This window comes from Venturia canescens, chromosome 9 (genome assembly GCF_019457755.1).
Source record: "Venturia canescens isolate UGA chromosome 9, ASM1945775v1, whole genome shotgun sequence".
NCBI classification, from domain to species: Eukaryota; Metazoa; Arthropoda; class Insecta; order Hymenoptera; family Ichneumonidae; genus Venturia; species Venturia canescens.
The window spans coordinates 20,196,775-20,220,832 of record NC_057429.1 but is presented as its reverse complement, the minus strand read 5'-3'; the positions used below and the strand labels follow the sequence as shown (position 1 = coordinate 20,220,832).

The 24,058-nt window shown below is 39.3% G+C and overlaps 3 protein-coding genes and 1 long non-coding RNA gene across 6 annotated transcripts; 2 read left to right on the top strand and 2 right to left on the bottom strand.

Moving 5' to 3' along the window:
- The first annotated feature begins 750 nt into the window (after positions 1–750).
- Positions 751–3,306, top strand: LOC122415894 (uncharacterized). Its single transcript, XR_006262013.1, has 3 exons — positions 751–913; positions 993–1,197; positions 3,074–3,306. It is a non-coding gene; the product is annotated as an uncharacterized lncRNA (long non-coding RNA).
- LOC122415893 (thioredoxin, mitochondrial) lies at positions 1,320–2,415 on the top strand. Its single transcript, XM_043428427.1, has one exon. It carries the CDS (start codon positions 1,471–1,473, stop codon positions 1,888–1,890), a length of 420 nt encoding a protein of 139 aa, XP_043284362.1. The 5' UTR covers positions 1,320–1,470; the 3' UTR covers positions 1,891–2,415.
- Positions 2,341–14,357, bottom strand: pcx (pecanex). Of its 3 annotated transcripts, none has more exons than XM_043428418.1 (14): positions 13,646–14,357; positions 12,951–13,197; positions 12,585–12,860; positions 12,130–12,503; positions 11,654–12,045; positions 11,333–11,589; positions 10,884–10,952; positions 6,812–10,629; positions 6,478–6,622; positions 6,138–6,396; positions 5,662–6,015; positions 5,461–5,573; positions 5,112–5,386; positions 2,341–4,942 (listed from the first exon to the last, which is right to left on the bottom strand). In XM_043428418.1, the coding sequence occupies exons 1-14, from the start codon at positions 13,796–13,798 to the stop codon at positions 4,661–4,663; spliced, it is 7,014 nt and encodes a 2,337-aa protein (XP_043284353.1). In that variant the 5' UTR covers positions 13,799–14,357; the 3' UTR covers positions 2,341–4,660. The 3 variants fall into 3 exon arrangements, with proteins under 3 accessions (XP_043284353.1, XP_043284352.1, XP_043284354.1); XM_043428417.1 differs by having other exon boundaries at positions 12,573–12,860; positions 13,646–14,356; XM_043428419.1 differs by lacking the exon at positions 10,884–10,952 and having other exon boundaries at positions 12,573–12,860; positions 13,646–14,355.
- Positions 14,358–16,410: 2,053 nt separating this feature from the next.
- Positions 16,411–23,065, bottom strand: LOC122415892 (putative glutathione-specific gamma-glutamylcyclotransferase 2). The gene is made up of 4 exons (XM_043428426.1): positions 20,732–23,065; positions 18,798–18,833; positions 17,565–17,827; positions 16,411–17,067 (listed from the first exon to the last, which is right to left on the bottom strand). Exons 1-4 carry the CDS (start codon positions 20,882–20,884, stop codon positions 16,785–16,787), a joined length of 735 nt encoding a protein of 244 aa, XP_043284361.1. The 5' UTR covers positions 20,885–23,065; the 3' UTR covers positions 16,411–16,784.
- Between the last annotated feature and the right edge of the window lie 993 nt (positions 23,066–24,058).

Genomic DNA, 24,058 nt, shown 5'->3' with positions numbered 1-24,058 from the left:
ACTCAGGGATCAGGGATCACTCAAGTTATGATAGGCAAACTCCGAAAAATCAAAATCAGGTTAGTGTCAGAACAAATTTATGAATGCATTTTTTTTAAGACTTGTGAAGGTGTAGAGTCCATTGTCTGAATTTGGCTTCGTAGATATGGGTCTAATTGAATTCATGCTGATCGAGGCATGACGCCAAGCAGATGATCATTATTTGAATAAACCGCCGACCGCAATGTCATCAACCGTTCGCTGGCGCTGTGGCTTCTTCGATGACATGACATACATATGTCAAATGATATAATGGAATAGTGGAAAGTAAAGTTGACTGATGGTCACATAGAGTGGACAAAAAGGAGAGATCCGGCAACTTTCTTCTTTTCAGTTTCTTCCCTCATCTCACTTATCTGCTCTCTTCTCTCTCGAGCACACACCATACGACCATACGATACGTGTCAATCCGCGAATATATGTACATCCAGAAAAGTGGCTTACGTGACTGCGCTCAGATTTCAAAATATATAGATATATTTTAGTAGATGAGGGGTTTTTCACCTCTCTAGGAATGTTTTCTTTCGTAGTTTCTTGAATTTAGGATAAACTTAGACAACTTTGAGTTCCTGATTCACCTGCTGTGATGAGAGTTACGAACGCACAAATGGAGTCAAACATACTTACGATGTTTTGAGATTTAATAGTGCATAATAAGATCATTTCAGGATTTCAAACATATCGTTATCGGCGTGTGCCTCAAGGTACGAAGTTCGTTTAAGCAAATTCAGGTTATGTCTCAACTTTTCTTCTTTCCCTTTTTCTGCACATATTTTTTATTGACAACGAAAAGTGCTTTAAAATTTTAAATAACAATATTTGGAGGTAATCAAACATCATAAAAATGTCCGCCTCTATTCCCCGGTGCCAAAAGGTTTTTGAACTTACACGCAATAAGTTTATTTTGAGCAAATTCTTTGTTGTTTAAAAATTTTAAGCACCTCTCATTGCAGGGTGATGACAGCTCTCATTTTTGGCATTGGTATTGGCTTATTTGTCGTACTTTTGCTGTGGCTAGCAGCAGCTCTGGTGTTTGCAGCGTCATTGAGAACTGAAAAAAAAGTAGGAGCAATTGCAATTGCCGTAGCAGTTTTAGTAACTGTTATTCTAGTGGGAGCACCCAGAGGAGCTGAAGAACCTGTTTTTAGAGAGGACAAGGTAATTTAACGCATTTCACATTTAATAAAATTTATCAAGGTACAAAATTTTATGAAGATATTTTACTTACAGCCTTATGACCACATATTTGTGTGGAGAATAATACTTTTGGTATTGCTGGTAATTTCATCGATTGCTGGATTTGTGGGTTATGTAAAATACGAATTGTTAGAAAGTGTTAAACCACATAGAGTAAATAATTGGATTCACTGATCAGACTGGGTTCGAGGAAAAGTGAAATTTCGTTTTGGAAGAATATCTGTCATACTCAAAATGTTGCGACACCTGAGAAAGACAATGAGAATAACGACACGTGGGATATCGTTGCTGAGTCGTAGCAACAAAAAATTTGAGATAAACGACAACACGGAATTCATTGATAAAGTGATGAACAGTACAGTGCCGGTCATTGTGAATTTTCATGCTGAATGGTGTGATCCGTGCAAAATATTGACACCAAAATTAGAGGAGTTGATAGGGCCGATGACTGACTTGCATTTAGCAATAGTAAACGTTGAGCAAAATCCTGAACTGGTTCACACTTTTGAAGTCAAAGCTGTACCTGCTGTAATAGCCGTATCTAATGGTCTTGTAGTCGACAAATTTATCGGCCTCGTAGAGGCCCAAATGATAGAGAATCTAATTAAAAAATTAACGATTAACAAAGCAAATACCGTGGACAAAAGTACTTGAACAAATCTCAAGATCGATCTTAAATTTTGTTTATTCGCGATTTAATATTATTTTACCCTTTGCTCAACGAATTTGATTTCCGGATGAACGAACGCTGAAAATCCATAGACGATTGGATCTTTGGCTGTCTCCGGTTTGATTCAAGTGCAACAAAATATTTCAGAGAAATGATACTTTCTCTCGATGTCAAATGAATCTTAAACGTGTGTAAATAATTTTCTATGTACGAGTTTGGTCGTGAGGTAGATGAAAGATGAGATAATTTACACTCACTTAGCGTTGTACCGACGCGCTTTTTTTATGTACTTGCCGAATTTTATTCAGCCAATCTTGCGTCGACTTCTCCAGAAATTTTTTTAAAGGATTGTAGGACAAATTCCCAAATCACTATGGAATGTTTTGACTGCACTTTTTTTACTTGTGTTTTAGTAATATGATCAATAGACGTTATAAATATGAAAAAAAGTAACATGTTTTATTATCATAATTAATATAGTTGTTACGACTTATTATCCACAACAGTAATTTTTCTCTCTATACAATTTTTATCCTATGATTTCCTTCCCCTTTCTCGTCGACGGTAAATTTATTTACTTAATTACAATAACAACACAATCACAAGAAAAACAAAAGATAATGTAACTTACACATTTCTACTATAATATAGAACGATCGTAACGCGTTGTCCGAAATGGTACATTTTTTTCCAACCATTTAGTTGAATCGTGGAATTTCAACGATCTACGTCGTAAAACTCTTTCGTTTTTCTTTTTTTATTTACATTTATGAAGAATATAATAATTTCCTCCTTCAAATCGGCAAACAAACTTCCGTCGCTTAAAAAATATGGATTCGATTCCATTCGGTCTCGGTACATTAACTGTGATAACGGTAAAACTGTGATTTTGTAAACGCAATTGATGTATTCAAAAGAGTTTTTTTGTTTTCGTCCTCAATGAAAATATATGCATTAACTCATAGAAAAAATTAGGCCGAAGAATCATTGGATTAAATTCTTTTTTGCAACATCGTTAATAAAATGGCCGAACTCACTTATTCTCGCACTTTTCGCAGAGTCGCTTTATTCTTTATTTTATTATAAATCCGTTCACACGGTCAGCTATTGACAGACTAGCTAGTTTTTCATTTTATATTTTGTTTTCGTTTTTTTTTTCATCATCAGTCAGGTGTCTGTCGATACACCGGTTTAAGGCAATGCTGTGACTCGCTGATAACTTGGAGAGACACCCAAGACGTGAACCAGAGACAAAAATGCCGACGCAAGGATTCTTCGAATCAAAACAAAATGTTCATCTTGAATCATCAAAAAATGGCAGAAAACTGTAGCGGGAAATTCATCAATATTACATGAGAAGGACAACTTTCTAAGAAAATACAGACACTATTTTTATCGTCTAATTAATCAATTAATAAACCGTACTCTTTCTTTCAAATTTCGAATGTTTTCAACTGAGACAGGACTGGAACAAGTAAAAATTGTGATAAGAGATCTGGCATTGGATATTTACTGAGAACAAGTGAACAGAGTTCTTGAACTTTTTTTTACCGTTTCATAGCCATAAATGACTCCTCGTCAGTGAACTTTGCTCGAAATTTAGTAACGGCGGAAGCTTACTGGGGATGCACAATATCATTGGAATCGGGTTATACGAAAATATAAAATTCAAATGTAACAATCAATGAATTTATTTTGAACGATTTTCTTCCACGAATATTACACGAGAATTATGTTGCTTCAAACGTTCTCGAGCAAATCACAAATATCGTAAGATACTCATGAATTAATTTATAAGGCAATAAATAATTTACAAGGAAAAAAATTCTGTTGGAAAAATACTCGAAGAAATGCCGATCTCTGAGTCTCGATCAACGACACGAAAAATCTCCCACAAGTTCGCGATTGTAATTTCGATGAATTACGTACTCTTTCTTTCCTCACTCGCTCATCATCACAAGGAATAAAATTCTAGATTCCGTTTAACGTGCTAATCTCGTAGAATGCGATTGGATAGAAATGCTTCGTTTTTTTTTATTTTATTGTTCGCTCAAATGACGCAATCGATATGTCACCCATTCGGGGGTTTTCACACGCCCTTGTTTCTTTCCTTGGTCACTCTACCCTCAACATTCCACGAACGTTTTATTATCGGATAATAGTAAATATATATATATGTTCATGTTAATATATATATATATATTTTTTGAATTGTTTACTTCTTTTGCCTTAAATTTTACACGTATAGTCTAGCTATCTACAGCTTAACGCGCTATTGCGTAGTTAAAAAAAAATTTTCGTAACAAAACGTAGAAAAACACGAATGACCATTATGTACAATTCTTGACCGCTGTGAATTCGGTTATTTCGACTCATAGTATATATCGTGAAGTCACTATCTTTTTTCTCGACCATTCAAAGTGCCCCGTTTGCTTTTTAACTCGAACAATTTACAAAACGACGATACACATATATCTCGTTATTCACAGATTTTTTTCACACGAACCCCCTCTCCTGCTCATCCATAAAATTGTTATATGGTACATGATATAGTACAACGATTTGGTTTGCATCGAGAACTTTGGCACACTGTCCAAATTCTCACAATAATTTTCTATTGTTCACTATACGTTTGGGGACGATGAAATTTGAAACAAATACTGGATTTCCTTTTTAAGGATGTCTCGTATATGTCGGCGTTGCGAGGTTCGGTTTATCATATTCTCGTAAGATCAAACCTGCCACAAATTTTGTTCAAACTTCAGCGCCCAAATCCCGAACTCCTTGTTCCGCAATCGGCACATATTTTTCATCTATTTTGACTAATAATATAACCTTGTCGACGTGGGAACGACGATTTGGATCACGATGATTCGGTAACCAACGATGAACCACGCAGCCTTCCATTCCACGCTCGGGAATCCAATGTTGCCATCCCGTTCTACCTCCCTGCTGTCTCATCCTCTCGTCTGGCCAAATAACATCTATCCTCCGACCGAGGTTTATCGCATCGTATACCTGATTTGGATCCATTATCTGAAACGAAAACATTCAACAATTCCATTTTTCATTGAGACTTTTACATGGGAGTTTTAACCGGTGTTCAAACGAAGTCTTGCGACCTAGAAAATGGCTTTTCTTCCAATGAAAAGGTGCACCGGAAGAATAATTTTCAGAAATGATGTCATAATTAGTTCACACTTACTCGAACTCTTTGAGAAATTTCGTCCTTGTCAGTTTTTCCGGAAAAGCTTGTTTCGCATTTGGATTCTTGTTTAATATCGCTGTTGCTGAGAAGACCGGTAAGACTCGCGAGAGTAGAGCTCGTTGGTTTCCCAACGGAAGCCAAAGAGCCACGATTCCCACCGAGCGAACCGGTATTAGCACGACCCAGGGAGCCACGTCCGGTCGAACCACCGATTTGACATCCGGAATCCATGGACTGAGAACCGGAAGTATTATGACCGGATTGACTATATCCTGAAATTGTAATGATTATGGATTATAGTAAATTCTGTCGTTGACACTACTCATTTTATTGGACGAATAATTACCGGAATGAACATTGTAAGTAGTCATGGCATAAACGACATCATTTCCGAAACCTCCGTCGTCCTGCGATCCTGTGCCACCCGACGAGCATCCTTGACCGCATCTTCTTCTTATTCTGAATGCCAAAATATCGAATCAGTATTTTGTTATAATTTTTTATCGTCATAAAATGTCTTAATAAATAGAAAAAATAATTATCGTACTTTCGCCAAAGTTTTATAACGGTGTGCTTGATGATACCGAGACTCAGAGGCCCACCAACGATGGAGCAAAGTTGTTGATTGGTTTCGGCATAGCTGGTTGTCAAAGGCGAAACATAAATCGGATACCCTATCGGTTGATCGCACGAACTGTTTATTATATTCCGCAAAGCTTGTTTTGCATTTTGTATCGACCCACGTTCGGGATTACGATTTCTCAGGTAAACTAGTTCTTGCTGTTGTCCAGCCCACAAACCTCGCACGCACTCTCGATTCATTTTTATCACACGGAAGCTCAGAAAGCGTTTATTAAGCATTATAACTTTGTACTCGTTTATACCGTCGTCGAGAACATGTCTGGAACACAAAAACATTGGAAATATAAGAATAAGAATGTTGATCCGGATGGTTTGCCGATAGCGAGGTCAAGAGAAAAGAAGCGATCGGCAGACCGAATAAAAAATACATTTTTTATTCACCTCAGAGCCAATAAACTCGGAGCCCCGCTGAGAACAGCATTTCTCCATAGAGGATCAGCCTCGTGACTTATCACCAAATGTTTGTCGTGATTATCGATAGCTTCGTAAAGCGCGGACGGTTCCTCATATAATTCTGGACTCATGAAATGATCCTGATGCAGTTTTAACGCCATTCGTACACCTTTCGCGACGACACTTCGCAGCAAATCGACGTCGTGCAAAACCCACTCGTCTCTTATGGACGTTATACGAAAATCTCCTGAAAATACAATAAAAACGTAAAGATTTTAAGAGTTGATCTATCCATTCATATTTTATATTCGTACTGATATTTGTTTACCTTTGAAAAGAGCGTGTAAACCGTAAAGAAAAAATTCGACGCTCGACACCGTGTTGTGCGAGGCTGCTCCAAGTACACGTCGTCCCAAAAGGCTCAAAGCTAAGCACAAAGAAACGAGGGGCGAATCCCTCGACCTATCGAGCGTCTGAAAATGAAAAAATTCTTCCACTTACAAACTCGAGGAATCAATCGAGCCATTTTGCTTTAAATTTTTGAAGGAATTTTTTTCTTTCTATGACGACGAAACTATTAAAACTGGGCGTTGAAAATTGCAACTGAATTTGTAAAAATTGAATAAAAACTGGAAAGGTAAGAATAACGATAGGGAACGTACCTTGTCGCACTTGGCAGCACAAAATTGTATCCAATCGAGATAAACATTGCAAAAGCTGCTCCGTGTGATGCCACTGGCACGAAAGTCGAAATCTTCGTCGATATTCATATTAAAAACAGGATCGAGATCAACGAAATTTCTTTTCGGTTTGAGAGCCTCGGTGATGTCAGGATTTTCGAGCCATTGTTTGAGTTTGCTGGATTTGATGGCATAAAATACGATGCTTTTGACGTAATAAGTGACGAGAACCTTGCGAAAGTCGAAAACTTGTAACATCGAAACGACAGAATTATCGGATATTGAATATCCTTCGAGTACGTATTTGGCAGTGGCGACTTCCCAGGCGAGCCATCGTTGTCCAAAAGCGGCGTTCATGCTGAGAACGTGCGAGAAATGGCCCATTTCGCAGCAGCAACAATTGTCATTTTCCTCAATGCTTTCGGAGATGGCCTCAACTTCGCGTTGTTGACAATAAGTTCCACGGAATTCAAGTCCTCGAAGTTGAAAAGTAACGAGCCCATTGCCCAATTGTACAATGTGAACGAGGCAGTTGAGATAGTCGGAAGCGAGTAAAAAACAATCGCCCTGTTCAAGGTTTCCCCAACGTCCAAGAGCCAAATCCCCGTATAGGCTGTGCTGCAAAGATCTCGTAAGTTGTTCGTAGAAAATGGAGTTCAGATTGTTATCGTCGGTGCCCAAGTTTCTTTCCAGATGCGATGACATTCTCGTATTGCTGTGATCGACGCGTCTCGTTTTGTAATCTCGTTCCCAAAACTTGATCGGTCTGACGTAGGAACAGATGAATATAGCACTGCCCAAGAGTGGATTGAGCGGGGTTCCGAGTAAGGCTGAGATACTCGCTTGGAGAAAGAGCATCGCCGAGTGAGGGACTGAGAAGGGTTGTGCAAAAGCGTGAAAAGCACTGCCCCAAGTAACTTGCCAGGGTGCGATGTAAGTCACGATGAAACGTATTTTCAGCAGCAATTCGTGAATTTTGGCATAAGCTATGCCAGTCACGAAATAATCGAGAAGAAAAGTCTCGCTGAATTCTTCAAAGTCGTGCTGGAATAAGAGAACTGCGAAGATGAGTACCAAATAGCGGGAGGACGGGTCGGAGTACGACGAACGGAGTGATTTCAGTCCGCAGGTAACGACGATTAGAGTGCCAACGTTTTCACCAAATTTGTTCACTATGACCGGCGTGAATTCGGTCAACGCTCCGAGAAATATAATCGGGTACAAGATATTTCTCTCTAGAAAACACAGGCAAACGTAGAGCTTTTCGAACCACATTATTTTCACTGGTTCACAAACTTCGAACAGAGCATGCTCGTGGCTTCTTAAAACCGGTCGGGCCAGACACAACCATGGCAATTGTTTCCTCAACTGTGGCACGATGTAATGTAACAAGAAACCAAGACAACTCGCGATTCCCCACAGTACGGGATTCAATTCCGATTTCAAAGCCGTAAATACCGTCGAAGAATGAATGACGAAAGTGACAACGCCGATGAAGGTGCAAACGATCAGATCGTTTTTCAATCTCGCTTCAACGGTCGATCTCAGCTTTTGTGGCAATGGATCGACCAGCTCCGAATCCGTTATTTCTTCGCCCACTTTGATCTTGACGTCTTTTTTCCTTCCAGAAGTGCGTATTTTAGCTTCCTTCAATACTTGACCGGGAGTCTCTCGTCTCGCCGTATTCTCAATGATCTTTGCTTCCATTTTTTCCAAATACTCGATGTCCGGCGGCCAAAGATTCGTTTTAACGATGTCCCAAATGACACTTGGATCCGATGACGATCGACTCAGATGATAAGAGATCGCGACGAGTAAACCGACGAATATTGAGAATAATATGTGTTGGGATGATTTTGGCTCGGTGATGGCTCCATAGGCGAAACCATAAAGGATAAGTACTGTGAATACGCTGCGAAATAAGCAATACAGCGAAGAGACGAGGCCGGTGGTTGCGTTGCCTCCGAACAAATGGATGTCCAAATGTTCACAGAGATACATAAGGAAAGTGTTGATCTGTGGGAACAGACCGAGAGAGAATACGAGAGGGAAAGCGAGAACGAATATGAGAAGAACGTTTCTCACTTGTGTCATAACGTCGTAGTCGGCAAGTCGAAACCCGTAGACCCGAAATTCCGTAGGTTTAAAGTTTTTCAATGCTTCGTTGAATATGAGGATGAGACCGGTGCAAATGATGTAGTAAACGGGTCTTGAGAACACGATGATACGGTTGAAACCGTGAGTGGGTGAGGCGGCATCGGGCTGTACCGATTTAAGTAACGAGTATTGGCAGCCTGCTGTTACGAAGCAGAAGATGAAGGCGAATATATCCCGATAAAAACCTTGTTGAAGCAGGAGTAACCCGAGGCCGGCAACGAAAACAGCCAGTAGGGTTGATATTATAGTTTCGATGATCGTCAAATTTCTATCGAGGAGAGCGAGCAACGAGAGCCGATCGAATCGTACTTTGATGTGTGGCAATCGTCCGATTTTCCATTTGTAATAATGCCTCGTCGTTTTGGGCTTCGCCTCATTCGTCCCATCGAGACCGTCGATGAAACGATTCCACGATAAATTAGCGCTCATATCCGCTTCCTGATAATTCGACAATGGCAAAACGGGCAATTGATTGTGATTCTCCGTCGAGTAAGGATTCAAGTTGAAATTGCCGAGGAGAGTTTGCCAACTGGGATGTCTGTCGAGGAGGATACGAAAGAAAGGATCTCTCATGAGGCTGTCGCGAGCACATTGATTAACCTGAGCGATATTCGATGTCGTAGGATTATTTTGAGCTGCGCCAGTTTGACTTTTGTTAGCGTTGTTGCTTGCGGGGCTTGATAATACCGGCGGAGTATCGATGATGACGGTTAATCCAGCCGAATTGAGAGAAAGACTGCTCGAGCTGTTGCTCAATGAATCAGCAGCCTCCCAATTAGCCTCGTTATTATAATTCCTGCCCTGATTTATCTGCGGTGGCAACAAAATGTTTCCTGGTTTGTCGGTGTTTCCCGCGGGTATTTCAGCGGTTGTCACTATACCCGGGCTGTCTTTCTCGAATGTGTAAGTGTACCATCCTCCGTTTTCGTCGTGAAATATGTGAACCGCTCCTTCGGTCGTGTCATTATGATTTCTCGCCAAATGACAATCTCCGTTCGAAATAAAACGCGCAAGAGAAGTAAGCGGTACCAAACACTTTTCCCTCGAGCCTGATTTTGTTCCACGATGTCCCGATCCTCGGCCACCGTGATGCACACATTTTCCGTCACCGGGAATAGTACATTTGACCACTCTTCCGTTGCGGATTCTAACTTCGGGTGCTAAAGGTGACAAATGACGACTTATCCAATTTGGTACATCCGCGGAAGCCCCAGAATTTTCAGGTTCTCGGGTTGTTTTAAGCAACGGAGCCAAAAGTGGGGGCGCTGGACTCGACAACAATGTGCTCAATTCGTTGTTCGAACCCTCGGCCTGATCCAGTGTACAAAATTCTTGAAAGTCTAATTCTCTCTTTCGCTCAAACATTCTCTTTGCTTTTGGACGTGTTCTCGCACTCGGGCTTGTTGTCGTCGACGTTGTTGCCTCCACTATTTTATTCTGTTCGCTCGTCTCATCTACATTTGTTGTTTCGTTGCCCGTTTTACTGCCACGATTTTGCTTCGGTATCGCTCCCTGATTGCGTTTGCTGTCCACAGTTTCGCTCCTCGCGCCTTCTTGTGGCAATAACTTTTTCTTCACCTCGTTGTCGATGCTCAAAGTCGTCGTGCTCGACGATCCTGAGTCGGGCTCCTTCGCTTGATAATCTGAAATGTACGATCGATATTTTTCATTCCATGCTATCGAACCAATTTTCTACACGAAATAATCATCAATTAATGACACAGCACAAATTTGACGGAATGAAACATCGAATTGGGGGGCCTGGGGGGATACATTTTTTCCAAACATACTCAAATAATCTCACTAAATTCTAATCGAGTTATCCTCGCTATACCTTCCAACAGCATCTTTCCAACTCAACTATAACGAACTTGAAAGATTTTTTTTAACGACTTACAATCCGTACTAGCTGTTTGAAGACTCTCCGACGTGTCCGTATCATCTGAACGTGTGAAAGTCCAAAAAACTGGCAGCACAAATCGAGACAGAATGTAGCAGGTCATACACGAAACTTACACTCGCGGTACGTGTGTGTGTGAGAATGAAAGAGAAAGAGAGCGATAAGACGAGGAAGAGAATGGGGATTTTCCGGAAAAAGGTTAAAGAAAGCTTGCGCGCCGACAAATGCTCCGTCTTTAGGTGTCATTCTCGAGTTTAGCACAACTACGCTTCCAATCTATCGAGCCAATTTCTACTTTTCGAGGCTTATGGGGATTGTATCCGATATGCAAACAGAATAGAGTACGAAAAAAGGTTCAATTTTTTCCGAAACCGACTAAAAGTTTTTTCGTAGAATACCCATAAGTCTCATTTTTATTTTTTCCTCCTAAAACGATTTTATCTTACTTTTGCTCGCCCATGGCTCAACGGCGGACTCGCCATTCTCCGTGCCTGCAACACTCGCTGAATTCAGGGGATCCTCGATATTTTTACTACTCTTCGACGATTCTTCGACTCTTCCTTTACGTCTCTCGCCGTCCGAGAGTTCTCGACTACTTTGACTTGCGTTACTAAATCTTCTCTTGTACGTCGGCTTTTGTTCCTCGAGCAAAGCGTCCCGAGAGTTTGTCGAGTCGTCTTCGATCGCTATTTCTCCGTTTAATCTAACGTAATAAGAAAAAAGTAAATTTTTTGGTTCAAAATTATTCATCGCCTCATTGTATTTACCTTGAGAATCGTTCTTTCAAGCCACCCGTACTGAGGCTCCGATCCCTATTCGAACGATTGTAAGTTTCGTCTATTCTCTTTCCTGCCAGCAAAGGACTGTACGAATCTCTAAGGCTGTAGCCCCCGGTATTATCGTTCGCGAATTGCTCGTCGCTTTGTTCCGCGATCGGATGCACGATCTCCGATCCATAACTTGAATACGGTAATAATTGTAATTGATTACGTTTGAGGGTGTTTTGTGGCAACCCTTTTTTAGTATTTATAGTTTCAAGACTCTGAGGATGGAGGGGCAAATTATTGTCATCCGAAGTCGTCGTGTTTTTACTCGTTGCCCCAATCGTCTCCAAGCTCTGAGGATGTACGAGCTGTTGGTGCAATTTTTTTGCTATCACCTAAAAAACAGGAAAAACATCATGAAAGAACAATCTTGTTTTCAATATTTCATCCTGATTTATTTGAATTTTATTAATATTAACCTCGAGGGATTGAGGATGCGATTGCATTTTGTTTTTGTCTCCATCCGTTTTCTTTTTAGATATAATTTCGAGACTTTGCGGATGATCCGTAGTAAGATGAGTCTCCATCGGTATCGAACTAGAATTTAAACGGCGAACGCTTTGATTTGATTTCCAGTAAGGATAATAAGGGTAATCTTCGCTGGGTTCTTCCAATTCGAGTGAACTCGTTTGCTTGATTCGACTTTCGGAGCCTGTTTTTCCCAGTGGACCTGGTGTAGCGACCCTTGTATGCCGACTCTGAGATTCCTCAGAGCCGTGTCTACAAAGCTTTCGAGAACAAGGGCGTTCCTCTCTTCCCATTATGACGCATTGTTGACATTTCAAGCGCATCGCTAAAAATAATTTCATTTCAGTGATTTCAAATTCAACAAAGCATTCAAATTGCATTTTCTATTGATTACCATTCATTTTACCCCTTCGTACGCGTATCTGCTCGGCAGTTGTGTCTTTTTCGAGAATATATTTGCTGCTCTCAGCAGTTTGCTTGGCGGCGAGTTCCTCAGACGCGGTCGCGTCTTCCGAGCTCTCGGAGCTATTTTTTCTGTGTATCTCTACCTTAAGGTCTATCGTTGAATTTGGCTTTTCGCGATTGTAATCAGACGTTATGCTGTCAGCGTCTGCGTTTTGAACATTTGGCTCAATGTATGAATTTCTTGAGGAACATTCCACAGGTGGTGTATCTGTTTTTCCTGCAATAAAACAAATTTTCATACCTCGTACGACTAATCAGATGTGCACTTGCTAGTTGTAGTCTCAGTTTAATTTGGATTGAATCTTACCATTCAGCACTTGCAATTCTATGCCATGATCGGTAGGATCTTGAGATTGTTCTCCTTTTTTACTACGAGCGGTGCGACGTTTTTCGCTCTCTAACTTTTGCTGACTTATGCTGGGCCCTGGCTCTTCCAGGCACTCCGAAGTGTCGTAAACGGTATGGAGAGCATGATTTATACATTTTATTGTTCCAAAGAGTGTGACTATTGAACCGCAGTAAGCTAGCCATACATAGAGCGTCGGAGGTAAAAACTGAAAGAAATGGACCGTTTTCGAATTAATATACATTTTAAACTAATGATTTTGAATATTGTCACATTTTAATTAGACTGTTTTATATTCCAGCATGCACAATCTCTTTTTTTCCATTATTTATATGTAAAAATTATAAATTATTCTGTTGCATTTGAGGGGAATTCACTGAGAAATGCAATAATCGAATCGATTATTTCTCAACATAAAATGATCAGACCAAATTCTAATTATTGACAATAAAAATATTGGAGAATCATGAATGTCTTGTTTCAATAGAAACGTGTCACCAATAGAGCAAGCACACTATGCTTACAAAAATGTGCCACTTGCTTATGCAGGGTATTAGGCAACGTGTTTTGTTATTTTTTTGCAGAATATTCGACAGTGAAAACCGTGTTGTGAGGTAATCAAGAACTCAAGGAAATATTTGAAGGTAAAAGCTTACGAGATAAATGGTGAAGGGTAGGCACAGCAAAAATAGCCAAACGTAAAGATGAAAAGTGTTGGAAAAAACGTCGAGGCGAGGGTCGTAGAACCAGCCTCCTGTCAAACTTGCCCAGACCCCTTGTCTGAGGATTTCCAGCGATTGTGAACCCATCCCAATCAACGTGATCCTCTCTCACCATTTTTCCATTACTCTTCGTACACACACTTTTGTTTTGCTTATTTCTCTTTATCGATGATTTTCGTTTGTTTATATTGTTTTATTCGGATGTCTTTTCAACACGTTTTTACGGATATGTCGGTCGAAATATAACACGAAAGAAAAATAGAATTTCGTTAACGTGACAAAGCATCGTTCCTCTTATCGGTAGCGCGAACACATACACGTTAAAACATGCACAAAACACGAGAGAACTAACGAATAACACACTCTCCCTCTCTCTCTCTCTTCGTCGTGCTTTTTGATAATCAATGGTTATTCACAGAACTTCCTATCGTCTTCGCGCAATGAAACACGAACACACAGACTTGCAATCGCTATTCCTGCGAAACCCATATGAAAGGATCTCTCAGATGTTTCGCGGTCATGCTCGGTGAAAGAGTGAGACGGAAAGAAATTGTGAACTGTCGGTATAAAAAGGACGGGGACATAATAATAATAACAAACGAAATTTCTTCCCCGAATACTCGGCGGCATATGAAAGTGTCTTTCCCCCCTGCTCTGCCAGTTTGTCGAAGAAGTTGTGTTGTGACTGGACAACGGCAACGATGACATCTCCGTGAACTTGGCCGATTCATTTTAGATTCCAAAGAAATATGAACATTTTTAATTGACTCAGGTGTTCGCTCAATCTCTGTATCGGTGAAAAAAAGGTAGATACGTCTTTTTTACGGAAACATTTGATAATATTTTGAAAAAAACGTCTATTCTTAAAGTATTTTACCAACTCGCACATCACATTACCGACTACCAGTTATCTTCATCTTCAGAAAGCATGGTCGATAAAAAAGTGGTCACAGCTCTACTGATAAGTTGTGACCGTACCGAAGACAGAACGCAACGATCCCAATATTTTCCACTGCACTGCGTAGGGATCTCCTTTACCAACCAACCATCTCCTTCTTTACCTACAAACTCTTCGACGTACTCGTCATCCTTTGACTATTCTACTATGCAAGCTTGTCACAGTGTCGCAATAATCGGGAACTAAAATCATAAACAAGTTGGCTTTCTTTCTATGCTTTTATCTCCATGACTCGAATTCCTTTGAAAACAGTCGACAACCGTGAAGCCCGATACGTTATAGTCAAGTCGCTTCAGAACGCGGATCAAGTTTGTTTTTTTTTTCAATTTGGTTAATTCTCAGGCGTTTAAAATTAGTTTTTTCGAAGCTGCCAGATTTTTGAGTTTGGCAACCTCCGCAGCCAATAAGACTGTTTAGCATGTGCTGATTTTTTTTCTAGTTATTTTGAGAGTTCTAATAATTGAATCGTTATTCCGAATCGTAAATGTGACCGACCTTCCCATTGGCCACTGAGCTTTCATGGTCACTGGCACACACTACATTACTGTACGTCTTTATTTTCGCATTTCTTTTTGTAACCGAAAGAAGCTTCATTCCTGTGATCATATACTGGCCGTTGGTTTTTCGAATTTATTACGAGAAGTAAAGTAATTCGTTTCGATTCAAATACTTCTACCGTAGCATTTTGCTTTTGTTAGAGCAAAGGATTTTACTGGGACTTTATGAACGAAATTTCACTGATAAATCGAAAAATCGACCTTTCACCGAATTTTGCGGAACACGTTTTGAAATAATGAAAAAAATAGTTTTCTGACTACTGAACACTTCAATTTCTCCAGACGATTGTGATTTCGGATTCGTAATGTCCCTTCCCCCTCTCGAAAATTTCGAATCTTCGAAAAAAGAAGAAAAACGGTACCAAGTTTAACTTGCCATCCTGTCAATTTTTCGATCGAAATTACTTTTATTTTGATTCAACAAACGCATTGTACATGTAATTAAAAATAACTAAATTCGTTCTTCCATTCAGGAGTGCGCGTATCGAGTCTTGAGCTTGAAAATCATTTTAATACTCGTTCCCAAGACTGCTGCGTCTCCAAATGAGATAAAATTTCGTCTCGTTTTTGCAGTTTGTTCATACGAACAAGAGTCAGAGGTTCCAGCCCTCGCATCTCGTTTTACCCTAAACTAAAAATTTCGCGCCAGTAAAACAAATTCGAAGCAACACGAGAAGCTTTTCATCGGGCCCTCGAATACAATATAAAAATAATATTAACTTTCTTATTATTAATCTCGAACTTTATAAGCAGACATTAAGAAACAAGCTGTCATGGAAGTTTTCAGGAGCAACATTGTACTCGATGCGCATTTACAACGACGCAATAAGGCACGAGTGTTTCCTCCTCGTTTCCTTCCAAGCTGGTACAAATTATGTGCAAAACTTTTTTCCTCGCAATGACAAAACGTCCGAGAAGTCTCATTTAGACCCCCGATCTCGAAGGGCGATTATTTTCCTAAATCCTTCCAAAACGTCATTTCCGTTTCCGTGCCAAGTTGACACATGTAAACCCTACACCTCATGTGCCTTTTTTCATACTCTCAACCTCATGACCGGGGTTTGAACGCACCCCACTCTTTTTCTGCTTATAAATCCGGTCCTACGATGCTAAACTGACTTTATCCTACACCATTTTCTTCGTTTTTTTATAACGAAAAGAATGATGCACGATAAAACTAATTTCAATTGAATTTATATATTAAAAAATCCGTCGATAATCAGTCGATAATGTCGCTTGTTAGGACGGGAGCGTAGTTTGAAATTCGCGTGGGGTGTGCTCACACCCCAGTCATGCGTTCTAGGGTTAATCGACTTTGACAATTGTTTCCAGTACCGAATACTAATTTGAAACGGAACATTAGTACGGACTAAGCGACCAATGAAACGAATGAAACGTTGATAAATATTTCATCTTCCGCGAGCATTTCTTAATTATAAATAGAATTATATATAAAAGTGTACTCAAACCGTACGAAAATCTGTACAAGACGTTCTCGGAAAATGAGGGAAAAGAATTTCTCGTCAATCCCATTTCCATGAGTGTCGCGAGCGGAGGGTCACATTTTTATACAACGAAGTTGTTTCTGTTCGACCCGCGAGGTGTATTCGAAGGAATTTTGTCTGGGTGCGTTGTTAGCCCGAACGTTTTCATCCTGAGCACGCTCCTCGTCTTGCAGATCGTTGTGATGGTCATCAATAGTAATAACGTAATCACGATTGCCCATTAAGGTCACGAGACATACGTTGGTCTCTTTTATCCGTGCGCGTACCAACGCCTCGAGAGTGAAGAGGTGCTCGTCGTGGATTTCCGGTAGATAGTAGTGCATGAAGTCAGCCAATCTGCGGATGAATACGCGATCAGTGAACGGTGACTCTTTAAATGGGGTTTTTTATAGCTCGGACGAGTTTGCCTTTGCAATATTTCAAAACTCGATCGTAAACAACTGTTTAGTTTAAAAAATGAGTTTTTTTTTCTGGAAGTCAATCTGGAGCAATGCAGATAGGATGTGTGATCGAAACGAATAATGAAAATATTGTGGTCCATCGTACTCGAAAACACTCGAGCCATTGTCAGGGAAAGTGCAAAGTTCAATACTCCACGTATCTCGACAGTGATCACGCTCAAGTGCGACGAGACGCGGTGTCCTATCTCAATGGACATTTAAACGCACCAGAACGTTACGAAAGTAAATACAAACATTTAAATTACGTCACATTAAGAGGAAATAATTGGTCAGATGTTGTGAAGGAGTGAAAAATATGAGCTTCGCACTTTCCATTCGATTCATCGAATCAATTGACTTTTTTTCATTCGATATCTCGTCATTGCTATTAACCTCAGGAGATATTCAACGTTGTGCCCGCTTGGTCCAACACACTCGAATATCTGTCTTGCGATCGAGTGAAGAGATGCGTCACCGAGCCAGTGCTCGTTCTGATCCGTCGCTGTGTAAATGATCACTGGAAAACTTGTTTTTCCGTTCCTCGTATGAAAAGTCGATATTATCGTCCGATATCCACCAAGAGTGCACTCTCTCTTCTCCAAATAGGGCAACGCAACGCTGTCTTTTACTTCGAAGGCTCGTCCGTAAACGATTCCCTAATAACGACAAGAAAATCATCGACATTTATTTCATTGTTTACACGATTTTATGAATATTCGAATCGCCAATTTTTCCCCCTAATTTCTATAGAAACTCGAAACATTTTTTTCCACAATTTTTAGTTACCATTCCGACAGTAATTGAATGATTTTGTGCGTTGTGCCCGTTTATCGCACTCATTAAATTAAGAGTATCTAAATCAACAACACTCAGCGTAAACTTCCAGAATGAAATTTGGAAAAAACTCCGAATCTATAAAACTATCGATTAACGATGTATGGTACAAAAGTCTAAATAATTAGAAATTGATCAAATTTGGTGATAATGTTCCTCAACATCAGGTGCGAAAAGACAACTTTTTTCAAATTTTTCTTCTGCTTAGTTATCGAGTAATTACGCATTAGCAGATTTCTTATGCCCGGAATGCTTGTACACGTGAACTTTAGTGATCAATTACTCGATAACTGTACAGAAGAAAAATCTTTAAAAATTTGTATCGTCAAATTTGGCACTAAAGAATATATGTTCACCAAATTTTATAATATTACGATCATTTTGCATTTTTTTATGTTTTTAGCATGGTTTAGCATGGGAGCATTGTAAGCCTGTATATCAAATATCCTTTTAACCAAAAATCGCCGGTCTTTGACGAGAATTTTTAACGATTGGTCTCGAGGCATAAGATCTCGAATTTGTAACTTCTTAAATAAACTTATTGTTAACTTTTGATAAATACTCGTCCTCGACAACTCGCCCCTTCGTGGCCGCGTCTTCGCGGACACAACGTGGCTTTTATTTTGATTTTTTTCATTTTGACAGGAATAAATTTTGTTTTTTACAATTTCTACAGAAAGCATTATTTTTTTTCACAGTTACCACAGAAATGGTATTAAAAAATCGGGATCGATTGTTCCTCGTCGCTCGATCGCTGCTGAATGTCAAGAGTTTTTCGTATTGTTTTCTCACCTCTTTATCCTCGACGAGCGTCGCCACGCGGCCAGGCTGTAACAAAGAGAAAAGAGTATCGTTTTAAAATCGTTTAACTATATTTAACGATGTACGAGAGTGGTGCGAGGGAATTTCTCAGTTGGAAAAACGCGCGAGACAAATGCGCAGTTCGAATTGAACCCCTTTGTAATATTAATAACATCTCTGGGACTCATTCGCACGTGATATTTCCTCATTTCTCAATCGCATTGCCACTCCGCAGCTTATTTTCAAATCCAAAGATTATTGGAACAAAAAATATTTTTATATATCATTTGAAGAATGAAATTTTGAGATCATTTTTTTCCATTGAAACTTTCAATCCCTTCGTTCAACACGCTTTCACTGTGAGCCAAATATTCGAGTTGTTTACGAATACAGGAAACGTGTCGCACGGTGTCGATTTCTACACGTTTGGTACTCGATTACATTGTACGACGAGCTTATATTAAATTTCCTTTTTTTTCGTAACCGCACAGTCTTGAGACGCAGCTGAAGTTAGCAACGTTCGAGTCCAATGAAATTAAGGGAAATAATATTTGTAATTCGTCGAGTTGAGTGCGGTGGCATGTGGAAAAATATTTAATTTCCAAATCGACTCCCAACGAGATTACAAATTATTATAATTTTAACGCAATCCATTTCGTCAAAGAACAAACGAATCTCGTGGTGAGAACGGGCGTTAAAAAATGCAACGACGGTCGCGGATCTTGGAACACTCCGTAGAACAAATTGGCGTTAAATAAATACGCAGTTTGCGTGTCGCGATCGATGACACGTGCAGACAACGAACAAGCAAAACAAACGCATCCTTCGTAATGCCTGAGCAATTTCAACTACGAACAGGATGAATTCAGCAAATTAGATGAAGGAAGCCTCTCAGCACACAAAACGCAATGTCTTTCCCTGGCCGCTAGCAGGAGAGGGAAAAAAATATTTCGTTGGCAATAAATCAGCGGTAAACAGTGCGCACTTTATCACTAAAGAAATGAAGCTTAAAAGCTTTCGCTTTTATTTTTATAATCATATTGATAATTAATTAAATAGATTGATAAATAAAATGATTTTTATTATTTTGTGTACTCACGAAAAAAGGAAAAAAAAGACAAAACTAGCGAGACGCGTGTGCTTATCTACAAGAGAATTTCATTGATATTCGTGCTTATCGTCTGGATCGATAAATATTTTATCATTTCGTTCATTGATTATAGCGAAATGCGATGGTCCGCGAATCGATGGTAAGGGAAAATAAAAACAGCAGCCGCTTCCATCGATGAATATTTTTCGGTTTATTACCGAAAAAAATAGCACGGATTCAATGACAAAATGTGTGGAAGGCCGAAATTGCGACAAGGTTTATATGGTTTTCAAGGATTCTTCAAATATCGAATACCTTGTAACACATTTGTTCATATTTATCATACTTATTATCTGCACATTTCGCCGATAAAAGAGAGGCCAAAACTGCGGACACGATACGAGGTTTCAATAGGATGCAAAATGCTCAATTTTGCATGAGGGAATAAATTATTTCAATTTTTTTTTCGCGCGATCAAAATTCCTTATGAATACACGCGAGGACACTAAAAATTGGAATTTTCATGAATATCATAAATTTTGACACTCTTTTGGAAAAAATGAAAAAAAAAAGGTAATCTTTTATCAAAGTTTCGATACGATTTATGTGCACAGTGTTTCGTCACATTCGAACGTGCCGACGAACCTCTTCCCACGCTTCAATTCGACAGGTGTTTCCAGAAGATACGTCAGTAAATAGACTTTCGTGAATTTTTTCTAATTTATTGCGACGCATTGGCAGAATAGTTGAAAATTAAATTGAATAAAATTCGAATAGTTTCGGGTGCAAAAAAAAAACTCGTTTTTTGTTGATAAAAAATAAAGATTCAATTAACCTTTTCGACGGTCCCTCGATGCGTGGAATTGCCTTGCCAGAATTTTCTTCCATAACCTCTGATGTAGCCGATGGTGCTTCTTTCGAATTCGAATCCGGGATTCCAGCACAGAGAACCGTACCCAAAGATCCAGAGACCCGAATCGTCTTCCATTTTTTTCGGTTTTTTAATAAAATAATGGAAAAATAATACAAAAGTGGCAACAACTCGCGGAAGGAGGAAAAAATCTCGCGAATAGATAATAAAGCTTCACCGATCCATGATAAAATGTATTTTCATGCGGAAGTCGTAGAAAAAAATCCAGAACGAAATCTGTCGTTCCATCTCACTTATAAGAAAACAAATAAATACATTTTCACCGCTTAAGAAATTTCATTGAATAATTAATAATATCGGGCATTGAGTCAAATTGTAAGTTTACGCTAGTGTTCGTGCCACCGATTTTTTAACCGTTTTTCCGTAACGGCAGGGTGGAAGTTTTTAGCTTCACGGTTGTACGGAGAATCGTAGTCCGCAACGAACAATTCGTTCGGTGAACGCTCGAAGATTTGTGAATATCGTTGGATTGGCAGGTGCCAGATGGGTATCGAAGCTCCCCACTGGCCCTCCGGTATTTCTGGTATTATTATCACTTTGCTATAGTATTTATCTGTCGAAACAAACTGTTCTTCTTTCTCTTCTTTTTTTCTATTTTTCTCTTCACCGTGCAATCGAGTAATAACTCGGTGTGTATTAACTGCTTCCATTTACCCGAGCTCGAAATCTCGAGGTTTATTATTATCCCTTCAATATACCACTTGTTATTAGTTTCAAGTATTTTAGATCAATTATTTCATCAATTATGATCGCCGAGCGAAATAAATTTATAAATAATGGGGAAGAACGAGTCGTGATGAGAATGAATCTCCGACTGACTCGGCTCAACCACGAGACCGAAGCTTTTAAAGCTCGATGTTTATATGTGCGTATAGAAATATTGAACGACAGTAGCGGCTCGGTGACAAGCGGAGAGATTCCGAACTTCGAAACTTCGAAGTAGAAGAACGCTATTTTTTATTTTCTTTTCGCAGTTAACGCACCGTTTGTTCCAACTCGATGCACGTTGATACAGTTGCGAATCTTCCGCCGATAATGGACAATGGTTTGTTCAAATGTTAAAAAAAGTGCGATGACTTTTCGTCTTTGTAAATTCAGGTTTTCTTTGCCTATCGAAAAGTACTTTGAACGTACTTTTCTCCGAACACGTCTCACTCTTTTTTACAGTTCATTTTTTATTCGTTTCTTTTACTTTTAGTTCAACAGCCTTTACAACACATTTTTGTTTTTTGAGTTTCCGAGATTCGTCGGAGCTATTTTTTATCTAATATGATTTTCGAGTGCAAAATTTTTTAAAGAAAGTACTTTTCATTCAAGGATTCTCCGGTCAATGTTTCCTCGTTTTGTCTCGTCGTCGTCTTTGTTCTGTTTTTTTTTTCTTCACGAAATGTCAGTTGGTGCAATGCGACAGGAAGACGACTGTAATATCGACGTCACGGCAAGTGTGAATAAAAATATTTACACGTGAAGAATCTGTCGAGTTTACAAAGTTGTTTCGGTTCAATTTGAAAATCACTTCTTTACTAGCTATAACCGTGTTTATGTGCGGTGAGAGTAGTTTGGTTCACTTTTGGGTTCGATCGATCAGAAGGCTCGTGTTCCTTCAACCCCTCCAGTGGAGCGGAAAAAGTATATGATGCAATTGAAAGTCCTGATGGCGGGATTTAAGTCGTTCCCGAAATTTTTACGGGGTAAAAAACCAGGATTGTTCACGTCGTTTCAGTTTTTAAAATCTCAGCCGAAAGATGGAACACTTCCACACTCGCTATTATAATAAAATAATCAAGTTTTTTTATCACAGCTGTTATATTTTCGGCGAATCTCACAGTTACCTAACTTAACGTTCTTATATTTTAAAAAAATTCGTGAAATTTTTTTTTTCTTTCGAAAGACGCGTGTATGCGTTGAATTTGACAAAACGAAGGTCACCGATTCGCCAATAATTTATACGATTCTGTTTATTTTTGTACACGTTTTGTCCTTGAGAATTATTGAAGAAGCCGCAAGGTCAATAATCTTTTTTTCTACTCCTTCCCGATTTATGATGCAATGCACGAAAACCAGATTTGAGAATCTTTGTGCACTGATTTTTTGTTTAGTGTGTGTAAAAGCACGAGAAATGATGAGTAAACAGTGCAGAACCGAGCGAAGAGAGCGCAACGTCTATCGTACTGTAAAGCGGTTTAACGTCTGTAAAGACAGAAGACGACCGACCTGCCGAGCCGCGTGAGATACGAAACCTTATATGAAACTGCCACGACGGGGCGTTCAAAGTGGAATGGTGAATGGCGCGGCGGGAGGGAGAGACAAAGGGAGGGAATAAAAGCCATCATATCATATGCCGGTATATCGGCTGATGAAACAGCGTCAACGATTGACGTATTTTTCAAAATAAAGCAATCAACATAATAATATATAAGCCGTTTCATCACAACTCCGGACTTGGATTTCAGTTATTTGGAGTTCTCGATCGGCTCAAAGATATTTGCAATAGAATTAGATTCTCGAAATCAAGAGAATAATCAGTATTGTTTAATTCTATAAAAATTTGGGTTATACTACGAAATGGAATTCGCCACTAGGAGCGTTATGCATACATCTAAAGTCGAAAACAAGTGTTCGTCGAAAGTTAAGTGCCCAAATAATCTTCCGAAAACTTTAAGACAAGAAAAATTTACAAACTGCAATTTCACTTACCGCTTATCGAGCTGTGTTTTTATCTTTGCGATATTCAAATATAAAAGAGTTGTCAGTTTATTCAAGAATAAAATTTCGGAGCTGCGTCAAGTTGCGTGCACCTAATATATCCGTCTGTAAGTGAGGACAGGTTTTATAGTTGAAATTAGCTGTTATTTCCAAATCGCACGTTTTTTTATCTTTATCGTTTTTGTCAAAGATAATTGTCGTTCAGTGACGATTGATTCAAATGAGGAATTTAATTTCATTGTTTTTTTTCAAGTGTGTTTAACCGTGATTTTATCAAGTGAAGTGGCTATACAAATAATTACATTTTACCCGATTCGTTGTTGATTCATCGCCATTTTATCAAAGATACGAGACTATTCGAGTTTTCGAGTGACTAAAACGGTATAATTCCAGGACTCGTTATATGACTCCAAATTCCCAGTGCTCTGTTCAGCCACTTTTTGTTACTAACCCTTGCGAAATTTATAGGTTAATCGGACCACAAAACACCGCGATGATACACTCGTCGTGGATTCTATATATAAA